This window comes from Zonotrichia albicollis, chromosome 2 (assembly GCF_047830755.1).
Source record: "Zonotrichia albicollis isolate bZonAlb1 chromosome 2, bZonAlb1.hap1, whole genome shotgun sequence".
NCBI classification, from domain to species: Eukaryota; Metazoa; Chordata; class Aves; order Passeriformes; family Passerellidae; genus Zonotrichia; species Zonotrichia albicollis.
The window spans coordinates 105,145,892-105,159,678 of record NC_133820.1 but is presented as its reverse complement, the minus strand read 5'-3'; the positions used below and the strand labels follow the sequence as shown (position 1 = coordinate 105,159,678).

At 45.6% G+C, this 13,787-nt stretch overlaps 1 protein-coding gene across 3 annotated transcripts in view; it reads right to left on the bottom strand.

Moving 5' to 3' along the window:
• CARS2 (cysteinyl-tRNA synthetase 2, mitochondrial) overlaps positions 1-13,787 on the bottom strand; it is a 35,602-nt gene continuing 21,815 nt past the window's right edge. Inside the window, exons 11-15 of one of the 3 annotated variants that reach the window (XM_014267709.3) lie at positions 10,583-10,721; positions 8,494-8,617; positions 6,470-6,568; positions 2,879-3,139; positions 1-165 (exon numbers count right to left, since the gene is read on the bottom strand). In XM_014267709.3, the coding sequence (XP_014123184.2) occupies positions 91-165; positions 2,879-3,139; positions 6,470-6,568; positions 8,494-8,617; positions 10,583-10,721 (698 nt within the window). In that variant the 3' untranslated portion in view covers positions 1-90. Of the gene's footprint in view, positions 166-2,878; positions 3,140-6,469; positions 6,583-8,493; positions 8,618-10,582; positions 10,722-13,787 lie in introns of those variants that run through there. The other 2 variants (XM_074535954.1, XM_074535955.1) reach the window with 2 other exon arrangements.

Genomic DNA, 13,787 nt, shown 5'->3' with positions numbered 1-13,787 from the left:
TTCTGTTCAACAGATTTTATTTTGAAAGAATTAGTATTTACAACAGTTGCTGAAGTAGCTGAGATAAAAAACAAGCCCAAGGATGAAGGATCAGCTTTTTTTCTCAGTCTGCTTCTCTGTCTGCCCTCCTTCCACAATTTCCCAGGTTGAAACAGCAGCTCTGTCCTGTAAGAGAAAGTAAGCAGGTCAGTCCAGCCCAACTGGATCACAGGTTTTTTAACCAAGATTCACTCAGCAAAGCTATTCATCCAGCTGAGCAAAAGAGGTGGCAATACAATCTCACAGGAATGCCACTGCTACTAAAAATGCTCAGAACAAAACTAGACAATTTTTCCTAATTTGGAGGGAAGAAATACAGAGTAGAAATGTCACCTCTTAAGCGTGGAATGCTGCAGTGAAGTGCAGCCTCTCACATGAGGAGCTACACTCAACTCATGCAATCCTATTTTCAAGTCTCAGTGGCTCATGTTCCTGAAAAAACACTCAATACATATGAATGCATTGCTGAACATGTCTGATCTGAACTCAGGACAGAAGCCTGTTGATTTTAGTCTCTGTAATGTGATACTGTCATAGTGCTGAAAGGCGATATTACAGCTAAATTGAACGTTCTATTTAGAACCAGCTGTTTGATTGCACTGGTTGAAAATAAAAGTTAATCTGAGCATTGACACACAACAACATTCCATGAGTGCTGTCTCATGAGAGCAGCTGGAATTGTTGAATCTTTTTTTTACATGAAAATGAAAATTTTTTGACGCCTAAATACATTTCACTTGGTACCATAGCTTCCAAGCATGCCACAATGACAAGAAAAAAAACATGGATTTTTTTAATCAGTCTGTTGCAAGATATGTAACTTCAGCCAACATCCTTTGCAATGAGCAACCTGACAGAAGAAACCAGACTAGGGAAATCACAAGCTAGAACCCGAAGGAGGAACTACCTTTTCTACAAAACTGACTTTAAGAAAATTAAGCTTTATTCAAGCCCCTCTCTCTGCCCTGCCTCCAACCAGGGGCGTTCCCAGTCTGCACTGGATGGAGCTGTGGCTTGTTTCCTTCATCTCTTCTGCTGCTTTTCCACCTGCACATGGGCTTCAGAAGTTGCTGGCTTGCTTGAGCCTCACATGACAAGAGGGCAGTGTGTTGGCATTAATGCATGCACAGTGTGAGGCTCAAACATTTTGTGGGAAGGAGGGGCTGGGCAGAAATCAGAAATTCACTTAACTTCCTCAAGGCATTACTAGGCAAGCGGGACCCCTGTTAGGTGCTGTTTTACCACTGCATTTCTGGCATCAGCTGACCCAGACAGGCAGACTCATGATGAGCAAGAGGGTGGGGATAGCCCTGCTTTGTGTAGGCTGTGTCTCCTTGCACACATGCTTTGGTGAGCCTGTGTGAGGAATTGCAGAGCTGCATCACTCAGCTTGCAGGACTCTGGGATCTGGAAAAGTAAGGTGAAAGCTAACTTCACAACACACCTTCAGATACTTCCACAGTATCAGCAAAAAAAAAAAAAGCAGGAGTTCAGCTTTGGATGCCTGCTCTGTGTTCCTAAGTGCATTTGTGCTTTGTCTTCTGGAGCAATCTAGTCTGGGACAGATTATGCTGAGCTTCATGTTATTAAATTTTTTTTTAATTAATGGAATGGTTTGAATCCTGGCTCATTTGTGGGGTTTTCAAACGTAAATCTCCTTAAAAACAAACCAAAACAGATCTGCAAGAGGATGGAGGTAGAGCAGCAGCATTTTCCCAATGGATGAAAAGGCATCTTCTCCAAGACTTTGTCTCAGCACAGTTGTTTGGATTTGCAAACTTGCTTGGCAGGTGAGTGCGGTGGGGATTTACAAACAAGTTAAAGGAAGGAGATGTTGCAGCTTCCCTTTCCTTCCCCAGCTGCAGCTCTGGCCCTCACCCCGGATTTTGCCGGCACTTTTGCTGCCATCCAACAGAGGAGAGCACTGAGCATGCTGTGCTCCAACAGGGGCGGTGACAAGTGACAGCCCTCATGCTCAGCAGCTGGAGCCATGTGTGCTGTCACTCCCTGATGTCACTGTACTTTCCATCCTTCCAGTGGCAGAACTATGGAACCAGACTTGCCAGCATCAGTTCCCAAGGAAAGGAAAATGAACAGTATAAACTGGATGGAGGGAGAGAATGTGGAGGATTATTCTGCACTCAAGGAGCTACAGTGACCCTTGCCTCACAGAGGCAAGAAGGACAATGGCCAGGAGGAACTAGAAGAAGCAGCACTTAGGAAGTAATGCAGGTCCTTGGAACCAGGAGAAGGCAGTAATGCCATAGAGGGTCTTTTCCTAAGCCAGAGATGCCATTGAGATAATGGAAAAGAACACTGGCATTAGGTGTAGGCTAAAAGTAGAAAGCAGTTTAGAGAGAGGAGCGGTACAGAAATCAGGCAAAGTTCCTGTGGCTCGGGAACAAATGGGAATGCTGGAGATGGAAAAGGCTTTCTCATGAAAACTTATTTTTGGTAGGGAATGTGGGGTAGATAGAAGGAAGGTATTATTTTCACAAGTCATCTTGGTTTACTTTCCAGTTCCTTTGCAATCTTTTTTAAGACTGCACACATTACTCACACCCTTCCTTCTGGACTGAACTTGGGCAACTTAGGGATTTCTGAACATTATGAGATTTTCATATTATGAGTGGCTTGCATGGAAACACAAGGCTGAGGGGGAGCAGAAGAGAAGGCAGTAGTATAGCCAAACAAGGGCTTGACTTACACCTCCAGCTACTGGAGTCACACAGGGAGCAGGGCACCACAACACAAGCTGCTGAAGGGGAATGAAGGACAAAAATGTGTGTTATCTTAAAAAGTGACTGAGAGTCTCACAAAGAGAGTTACTGTCTTCTACCTTTATGTGGATTCCAAAGGCAGCAAGGTCTCCACGCAGACTGTCACAAGCCTCCAAGAGGGGCTTTCTCTCCTGCATTAAGTGCTTCCTCTTTTCCTTCTGCTCCTGTTTGGATCCCTGGGCTCCTGCTGCACCCTCCACTGGCGCAGCGTCCGCTGCTTCGGGCAGAGCCAGCGCGTAATGCCGGACCTTGGAGCGGAACCTCACCAGCTCCTCAATGACATTGGACAGCACTGCAGACTTGTCTCCTCCCACAGCCACCTAGAAATCAAACAGGGGGCTTTACAAACATCTGAGTATGATATTAAAAAAATCAACCCCATCTCCATAGCAATGTGAGTCTTTATCACCTCTCTTGGTCATGCATCTTCCACATATTGGTAGGATTAAAATGTCACCATCTCACTAATGCTGGACCAAAAGTTACAGTGGAGTCATACTAGCAAGTAATTCAGCATGTTTCTGCACAAGACAGCATTTACCTTGGAGGAGAGAGCTCTCACATGAACACAACACACTGCATAACCCAAGGGGGGAACTCATCTCCACAGGAAACCTTTGAGATGCCAGAAATGTACATAACTTGAAAAGGGATCTGACAAGTTAATGTAAGAAAGGCCTGGCAACAGGAATCCAACACAGCAAGAGAAGCCTAGCCACCAGCTCAGACAGCTCCTTGGCTGTAAAACTCCAAAGACAGAGAATACATCAGCCCCTTAGTCAGTCTTTGAGCTCCAGACCTCCTTCAGGAAACACAAACCAGGAAAAGTATTTTGCCTTTAAGTCTCCAGTCCATCCTATCCTTTCTCCCTTCATCTACAGAAACACTTCCCAAATCCACAGAACTTTCATCTGATCCATCTTACCCAAAGTTTCAGCCACTCAAAAAAACCTGAGAGAAGCAGCAGCTACGGCACACAGGGTGTGGATATTTCCTGGCTGCAGCTGAGCCCCTTCCTCCCCTCAGCCACCTCCAAGCATCCTAGGCCTCCTCTGGCTCAGCAGGAGCCCCGCTGGTCAATGCCTCAGGAAAGGAACAGCCTCAGTCCTGCTCCAGCAGCTGCCAGGATGGGAGCTTGGCAGGCAGCTGAAGAGGAAAGCCACTCCTCAGCACTGGCACAGCCAGGCTCCTGGTCTCACTCCTGGCAGAGACACCATCTATGTTTCTCATTAGAGGCAAACTCCCGAGGGGAGGAAAAGGACAAACCTCCAACAAACAAGAGAACCTCACCGCGGTGTTTTATCACTAGGACATGAGAGTGGGAGCACAAAGCACACCAAGGCCTGGGGCAAAGCTCCTGGCAGCAACATCACCAGGCAGCAGAAGGGCAGCTGAGTAATTAAAGCCAGAAGGGTCTGGGTTTAGTCACCAAACAGCAGGATGGAAACGAAAGGGAGCAGAGCTTCAGAGGTCACAGGCAAAAAAGAGGAGCAGGAGGAGAAGTGAGGGGGCAGCTGTTGAAGACAAGAGTGTGAAATACAGTGAATTCCTCAAGTGTTCAAAACATGTAGCCATACTAAAGAAGAAGTTTATGAGCTTGAAAAAGGTAATAAATCTAAGTGTCAGAAACACTCCCCAGTAACCTGTGGCAGGATAAACACTTAAATACAGAAGGGAAAGCCACGATGATGGGAGCAGGAAACATGCCTCTACAAACACCACTGAAAGAGTTCAAACCAGGCACCTACTGGAGTGAGAGCCTTCAAAAGGAGAAGCAGCTTTAGGAGATGAACAAATCTGCCACATAAAACAGCCTCTCAGGGCTGATCTCAAATTTCTGGCCCTTTCTTACTCCACAGACTGGTCCCAGCTGCACCTGCAACACACTCAACACTACACTCTTTGGGAGAGCAAAAGCTTCCGAGCTCTAAAACAGGCACAATGGTTTTCACTCATCACCTTTCCACATGGATTCATCTTACCTCCCTGTGGATAAGATCTCTTGCCAATGCAGAGAGAGAGAGACAGGCTCTGTTACTGTCATACAGCCACTAGACTGAGATGAGCCATTCCTTAGCATCCCAACTGATACTTCAGAAGCACAGGCAGCTACATTAGGCTGATTAGCTGAGATGAATCCCAACCCAGGAGCAGGACAGACCCACAGGCTACATGCAAACATCCAAACGAGGGGGTCCAAACACTGCTGCCTGTATCCTCTGCACTGTCAGCACAGCAGTGTCCAGGCCAGGCAGCCCTCTCCCACACATGGCAGCACGCACTGTGGTCAGGGACTGCTCCTGGCAAGCTGCATGCCTGGGGCTACATGGCTAAGGGGCAAGAAAGGCTGGATGCTGAGCTGTTCTGGCTGGTCTCAGAGTCAGGGAACAATCCCTACACCATTTTATTTACTAAATTGTGGTAGCCCATGGACCTTTCTGATGAAGATTTTGACACATTTGTTTACTGGAAGCTGAAAGAGCAGAGGAACAGAGAGGAGTCTGATGACTTGCTCCTTTCTTCCTGCTTATCTCAGACCAGCATCTTCTGCTGATCCTCCTGCCACACAGAGAAAGGGACTAGCACAGCCTAAAACAAAGAAAAGCATTCAGAGACTTGTTTCAGCAAAAATATAGGTGCAACAGATGCCTGCATACAGACAGCCCAGAATCTGGAGGAATGACTTTGCCATCCAGCTAACAAAAAAATATGTTTAGTATGCCACTAAAAATTAACATGCAAACTACAGGCTGTGAGGAGTAACACACAGCCAAATCACATCCAGACACTGTTTTGAAAGAAATTTTGTGAGAAAATCCATGGAGGCAAACTAAATAAAAACATTTACCACTATACTGCCTGATTTTCAAAGGATGAATAATGTTGGATTTTCTTACTCTCTTGTCCTCCTCCCCAAAATAACTGTTCTGTTTTGCAGAACACTTTCTCTATAGAAAGTTTTCCACTACTTTGCATTCAGCTGCATATTTGAGCAGGAGAGGAGCAAAGAACACCCTGCTATTCTCCAGCACCTTGTGTCATTTTAAATGCTTCCATACATTGGGATATCACCTCCATATTGATGACTCTTTTTTCCCATTCAGTACTTTCTTTGAGCTGTTCTCTTCTTTTTTTCTCTCCCCATTCCTACCTTTCCAAGAACTAGTTATGTAAACTCATTGTCCTTCCCTCCCCATATCCCATGGCTCAAGGCAGAGCAGCCCCTTTCCCTGGCTTTCTGCAGAGGAGTGGGACCCCTCACAACTGCAAATACTCACACAGCTATCAAAGCCAGCCTGGATGCAACCATCAGGAAGAATGGGAAAAGCTGGGGAAAGCCAGACACATAACAGGATGATTTAACTGCCTCCAAAGCTAACTTCTTCTTGTTTCATTCCTCAGTCTTTCATTTCCACAGCAAAACTGGTGCAGAAGTCACATGGGAGCACCTCCAAGAACTAAAAAGCCCACATTTTGTTCCACCTGCTCAAACATTCTCCTAAAACATCACAGGAGAAAGTGCAAGCAGTGCAGAAAGATTTACTAAAACCATAAATAACTTTGTTACATCTGATGCTTTCAGAAAGCACTCTATGAACCACAGGGGCTGCTACCACATCCTCAAACACATAGAAGAGATATTTCATTACCTGTCTTTCCTCAAAGGACATCCCAAGGGCACTGAAAAAGCCTTCAATATAGGAAATAATGCTTCCATACACAACAGAGCTTCTAGGAGATCCAGCATCCTGTTAAGAAAACACTCAAAAGAGATTGTCCAGTCAATACATATTACAGAGCTCAGCATCTCTCTGCAGCCTAATCCACAAGGGAAAACTGCTACTAATTATAAAGATCTACCTCCATCAGGAACACCTGCCCAGACAAGCAATCTTACAGAGATACAAAAGCACCTCACAGCACAAAGAGAAGGGATTTAAGTACACAAGGGAAGGGAAGAGCTGATCACCAGCCTGTGCAGCAAGAAAAGATGTGAGAAGCAGCCACACATTACATGTGTGCAGTAAATTAGAACTAAAAATAGCACTCTGGCCATGAAAGGGCTGTGTGTACAGAAACAAAATAAAAAGAACTAAATCCCACATTCATGGGCACCTATAATATAAAAGATAAAGACCAAATTTTTTGAGTATCTTATTGATTTGATCCATTGTGAGACTGCTTTGAGAAAGTGTATGGCATTTTGTCACACCCTGGCAGCACCAGCAATCAGCAGCAGCAATAAAATAAGGATTAAATTACAGACTGAGGAGCCATTTAAGGGACTAACCCTTGCCTAAAAAATAAGAGCGATGACATGCACAAGCAAATCAGCAGCTGGTACTGGATTTTATCTGACATCTTCACTGGGGCCTGAGATAAATTATAGTCTAAAATGTATAGGAAGGTCTGAACTGGGAGGAGTTGGAGCAGCCACTGGGAGAAAGGAACAGAAGTGTGCTATCTAAGGTGAGAAATGCTTAGCAGGAAGGCTAAAGAAAGGAATAAGTAGTTATGTGGATTTACTCACAATTCTTAAGGAACTTTACTACACCTGTAATAATAAAGAGGGAACACTCCAGACAGCTGGGATGTACCCAGAAAAGCTCCACCACCTCAACCAGAAATCTGAGTCAGCTGCCCCACAAATACCCCATCCCATTCTCAACAATACAGCTGACAGGAGGAATTCAGGGGGAACAAGCAGTGACTGACAAAATGGGGGTAGTTGTACCTAGGAGTGGCAATGCCATTACAGATCCTTGCTGCAAAGTGTTTCAGGTCAGGGATTCACTCAGATTGTAAAGATCATTTGTAATGATAAGGCTAAGGCTAATCTGTAAAGATTTGCTTATTTGTAAAGATAAGGCTAAGGAGAAAATTGAAAGCCAATGCCAAAATAGGACAAGACAGGCTAATTCTCTCTTAAAACTAGTTATTACCATGTACATAACACTTCTTTTACTGCACAAACATGGTGAACATGATGACACCAGTACTCAAGGAGCACAGCAACAAGGCTGAGGTGCTCACCTTCAGTGACAAAGGGAGCTGTGGTAAATGGAGAACCCAGAAGTGCTTCAGGCAGTGTTTACTGCTCAAGTCTTGTCCTTAGCAGATTCTTTATTTGTGTCAACATGAGAGATCTTAACAGGGTCCTAATTTGCCAAAAGTCATGTGAAGACAGGCTCATGCTGATGCCAGTTACAGAAGACAGCAGAAGCCACTCAGTCCCCAGCACTGAACTCACCACCAAGACTGTCCAGTGCACCTGGGGCTGCTGGCCAAAGCCCCTGCAGCAACCACCCCACACCCTTCCCAGTCTAGCTTAATTTCTGTGCATGGGCATTAAGCAAAGAAGCAGGGTAAGAACAGAGAACCAGCACTAAAATTAGCAGCATGTCACAACAGCCTCAGGACTTCCAAAAGCATTAGGTATAAATAATATAGGGTAGCAGGAAAGAAACATCCTCTGGACACAACAGAGCACAAAACAATAGCCATGCACAATTCCTGTGATAGGGTCAGCACAAACGGGCTCCATTAAGGTCAAAAATTTATGGAGCTTTGTTTCTGCTGGTTTCTTATGTGAACAATAAACTAATCTGTCTGCATTAAGCAGTAGGACAGTGGACAGCTGTCATTTTCTGATCTCTGTATCCTAATGGGTTACCTTAGTAACAGCCTTAAGCTGTCTGTTGCCATGGTGAATGAGGTCCATAATTGCTGCAACAGCCCTGGAGGTGTCAAAGTCATCTGCAAACGCAGCCTTCACGGTTACTTTTGTGCTGGCTAGCCTTCAAGAAGAAAAGGTAACATTTAAGATAAGACAAACAAGATGCCAGCAGTACGCTGAATTCATCAGCCATTCAGCCAGAGGGAGTCACTGAAAGGACACTGCCATCTCCTTCCCAGCTGTCCTGTGATGGGCAGTGCTGCACTCATCAGGGAGAATACATCTTTTGCTGTGAAGGGAAAAATTTGATGCATGTCAAAATCCTAAGTTTTTATAGCCATTCAATAAATGTACATGGCTAATCAGAGGGGCCAACAACAACAGAGCAAAGTTTGCCTTAAATCATTTAAAAACAGATGGAAAATGAGACTGATAATAGGCATTTCAAAGATCTTACTGAGTTCTGTTTTTTTTTTTCCAGCAGCCCATTAATCCTGCTAGCAGCATGCTTCTCTTCCAAAGGCACATCACAGGCAGTTCTCAGGGCCTGGCAAGAAAGCTGTCCTGGGGCTGGCCAAGAATCCTGCTGGCAGGATCCAACTCAGAACCAAGCACTGGCTCCTCATCTCCCAGGAGAGCCCAAGCCCAGTCCCAAGGGATTGCACTCTCCATGGCCCAGATGGAAGGGTCCAGTGGGACCATTTGTGTAAGAGTGCCAAAAGCCAGTGGGCAACCAGCAGAGATCAGCACAGAACCAGCAGCAGCAGCTGCAGCCACTGGAGAGGGAGATGAGAGAGCAGCAGGGATAAATGGGGAGCCACAAACAGCTGCTGGCAGAGTGCTCCCACACACAGCCAGGTGAACCAGAGCTTGACAGTGCTGCCCCAAGGATGCCATTTCCCAAAACAGTGCAAGGAGCAGGGGAACCTCAAGCTGTTCTAGCATCTCTGGGGCTCTCCTGAGCCTCATTTTCCCTGTTTCTGTATTTTTTTGCCTGGAATGCCTACCTCCCCTCAGATACTGGATGGCTGCTGTTCTAATTCATCCTTCCCAACACTTTTCCCTGCAAGCTTCCCCCTCTCCACTGAGTATCTAACACTTCACTAATTAAGAGCTTTGTTTCATTTTGGTTGTTTTTACACCTAGGAATACACAAGTTGTGCCCTCCCACACATCCCCTACTGATTATCCATTTCAACTTCCTCACACCTCTCAGCTTTATCTTGCACCAACAGATCTCCTGCAGCCCCCTGCTGAAGGACTCGCTTTTGCCAAATACCACAGCTAGTTAATGCAACCCCACTTTCCTGTAATGTGCTTCAGTGCCCCTTGCAACCCTCAGTTAGTGTTCCCCAGCAGTGAGGTACCTGAGCCACAAGAAGCTGCCTCTCACTCCACAGCCCAGGCTGTCTCCCCTCAGACTCTGCAGCCCAGAGCTGCCTGCACTAACCTTGCTTCAGGGCACTCAGTGTCCCTCCTACCCTGGCTCTGTGCTCTGCTCTCAGCTTTGCACACAGAACACAGCACACCTCAGTCCTGAAGATAATCTGGTTTTCATAATGGACTCCAAAGGATTCTCCTCACCATTGTCAGGATCACAACAATTGTAATTGCTTCCTGCCCAGTGACATCCCTGCCCCTGGCCAGCCTCTCAGTAGCCCCTTCTCTCCTCTGCTGCACAGCACAGTGCCAGCCAGCCTGATTACAAATCCAGGTGCCCAAGGTGTGTCACTCTCCAGCGATCCTCTTTCTTCTCCAGTCACCACAGCCCAGCTCAGTTTACAAACTGGGGACCCTCACAATTGCCACAGCTCTGCCTCCTGCATTGCCCACGAGGGGCAAAGATGCTGTGTTAGGACAGGCGCACCAGAAAAGTAACACAGATAAACACAGTGAACTGAGGATAGCAGACTAAGAGCAAAAACAGCTGGCTAGGAAGAGAATTTTTTAAAAACCTGCCCTTGGTTTTTGGGCTGGGAGGGAGGACTGCTGCTTGGTCCTTCTGCTGCTTAAACAGAACCTCTGAGTCTGTCAGCCAACTACTGCTCACATAATCACAATCTTCTAATACAGGAACTGCACTTACCTTTCCCACAATATGTCTTCTCTAACAGGGTCACACACCAGCTGTCCTTTTATATAAGCATTTGCATCTCTAATAAATGAGGAGATTGCCTGAAGAAGGTTCTTTGCATCTTCCATGCTCTCCTCACTAAATTCTACTGCTAAGAAAAAAGAAATCAAGGCATTATGATGGAAACAATGTTGTCTGTCATACACAGGAACAGTATTTGGAGACAAAGGAGAAGTTTGTTATTATTTGTATAGCAAACTTCTCACAATTAATTGCACATTTAATTAAAAGCTCCATTCTTCATGCACACCAGGAAGACTAAATCAATATAAAAGATAATCACTACATATGACAAAGTATAACCGACTGGAACACTTATCAAACTGATTCAAAAAGTTGAATCTGGAAGTTTACTTAAGCAATCATTATTTAACTTTAATTTTTTTCCATTATTGAATTTCTCTGCCAAGTTATCAATCCAAATCATTAAGATTTAATATACTTCTAAGTGTTCTAGTGATGGCAACATGTACCTCTAATTTTGTGCCTAGTCTAATTTAGGTAGACACAATCTGTATTTGGAGACATACAAAGAAGCCTAATTCTCACCTCTGACTCTGTTTAAAGGGCTGCTTCACCAACATCTAAAATCTAGATGAACCTAAAATTTGTGGTCTAGCTCCTGAACAATTCCCTCACAACATCAAAGCTAAGCTGACCACACCACTTTGAGAAAGTTATTTTTAGAAAAAATACAAATTGCTTAAACTCATAAGGGCATGTCTAGGGTGGGATTCATCACACTCACAACATATCAAAGCCTCTTATGGCCACTGAAAAACAAGATAAAACCTCAATTCCTTGCATCCACAGCTGAGCTCCACTTTACAATGAGATATGCCATGTGCCATACAGGAACCCTACAGAGCTTCTCTTCCCCCAGCCACAGCAACATCGGCCCTGCCACTAACAAGGCATCCCTGCACACAGACATCCCCACTGCATTCAGGGCGACCCCACCACTGGCAGCCAATTCCACCTTGGGAGCTTCCAGAGTCCACTGCTGCTGGCAGGAGTCCAGCAGGTCCCCTGGCCTTGCCTGCACCCTGTGAAGTGCAGGGGTGCCAGACAAGCTCACTGTCACTTTTACTGGGAATTGCTATCAGTGACAGGCTTTTTTTTCATTTGTACAGGAATGTGCAATCTTCTGTAGAAAAGCTTTTGGATCCCACATAAGAGAGCTCACCTGAGCTCTGTGGAAGTTGTGTCTAAGTCTGAATGCACTCCTTACCCCAGGGTCACACCAGAGCCATTCCATGGCCAGAGCAGCATTGCTTCACTGTTGCACTCCTGACCTCAGCAATAAGGTACATCCAAACTACAGCTGCCAGCATATTCCTGGTATCATCAGCACTGAGCATCACCCACAGCTTCCACAGCAATCTCGCCTCTGGTCCTGCCTGTGGTGCATCCAACTGCTTTGTGGAATTACCCAGTGCTGCCCAGACAGACTCTTTAGAGCAGACAGTTCTACCAAGAGGACAGATGTAAGAGGGAAAAAGCAGCCAGATGTGAGACTCAATCTCATTTCCATTAGCCTAAATCCCAAGGAAGCCTAACTGTTTAAACAGACTTTACACAGGATTTACCCCAGTGTAACAAAGGTGTAAGTCTGGACCTGTATTTGTCAGATTTTTCACTTGTGTATAATTAAAAATCTGCATTACTGCTTCATTAAATCAAGCTTTACTCAGTTTTCAAGAAGACCAAGGTACACACCTCTATAACACAGTGAGACACTGAGAGTGATCATTTATATACATTAGGATTACCCAATTGATTAACCTGGTTACAAGAATTCTGCAAGGAATATTTGAGAAAAGTTTATCCTGATGAAACCTACTTTAGTTCAAGCCATTCCTCATCCCCTGTCCAGGGCATACTCCTCAACCACTGCCTGCAGGCACTGCAAACCCACAGTGCAGCACAGGCAAGCCTGGCCCTATGAACCTTCACTGTGCTCCCCACTCCTTCCCTCCTTTGTCACCGACAGCCTAGATAATCCCCACTGAGCTCAGCTGCACCCCGGGCAGCTCTGCCCCACCACCAGAGAGGCAGATGAAGCAGAGGAAGCTCATACAAAAATACATTATGGAAGGATCATAAAAGTCTCTTCTCTCTAACTTTCCTCCTCTTGCCCACAGGCGGGGCATGCAGCTTTGTCCTCCCTCTGACAATGATCATCACAGGAAGGGACTCCCCTCTCATGAAACACATGCACATCCTTGCACACACCCCTTTCAACCCCTGCCCCTCCAAGGCTGGGCCAGTCTGGAGTCACATTTGTCTCTATTTGTGCCTCTTAGCACACACAGAGACAGGGGGTAGCCCAGACAACCAAAAAGACCCCTTCCAAGCCAAAGAACACACAGTTTCTAGCATGAGGCATTCCCAACTGTCAGCACTGCCCTCATCCACATGCCTACAAAGATCTTTTTTACAGATTCAATCCAATGTTTGTGGTACCACCTGATCCCCAAACCTGGATTTTACAAAAGGCTTTCTTTGGCAGGTAGGAGTGGCAGGAGCCATTACCCATGGGTCTAGGCTACAAAAACCTTTTAAGAAACAAGAAGGTGCTTGAAATCTCACTTCTAATAAAAATATGAGCAGACAGCAAGATGAGAAGAAGTACAGTAAACTTATGTTTAGACCAATACTGACAGCAGGGACACAAGCTGACAGGCAGCACAGTGAATACCTGGCTCAGCAGAGACCAACTCTGGCTCTTTATGGGAAGCTAATAATGGCCTTGTAAGGTGGAGGTGGGAAGTGCAGACTTCTGAGCAACCCTTACCTGCCAGCTGCCTTACACTCTGATATGACACCAGCATATCCTTTCATCAAAGCCACCCACATCCAGACAGGTAGCACTCTTTTTCTACCTCAGGGGGGTGTTTATCCTAGAAGTAATGCAAAAAGCACAGGTTCAAATGCAGCCAGCTGACAGAGAGTGAAGAAAGCCTGCAGGCACCTCTCCATTGCAGGGCTCCACTGCCATTCCTTGTCCAGCAATGGAGAAGTGCCTGCAGGCTTTCTTAGGCAAGGTTAGAAACTACCAGACATTTAGCTCTTGCTCACATACATATGATAGTGGTAGCAGGTGTAGTCTTTCCCTTGTTTTAAACACACATTTGTTCACAACCCCCAAGTGCCC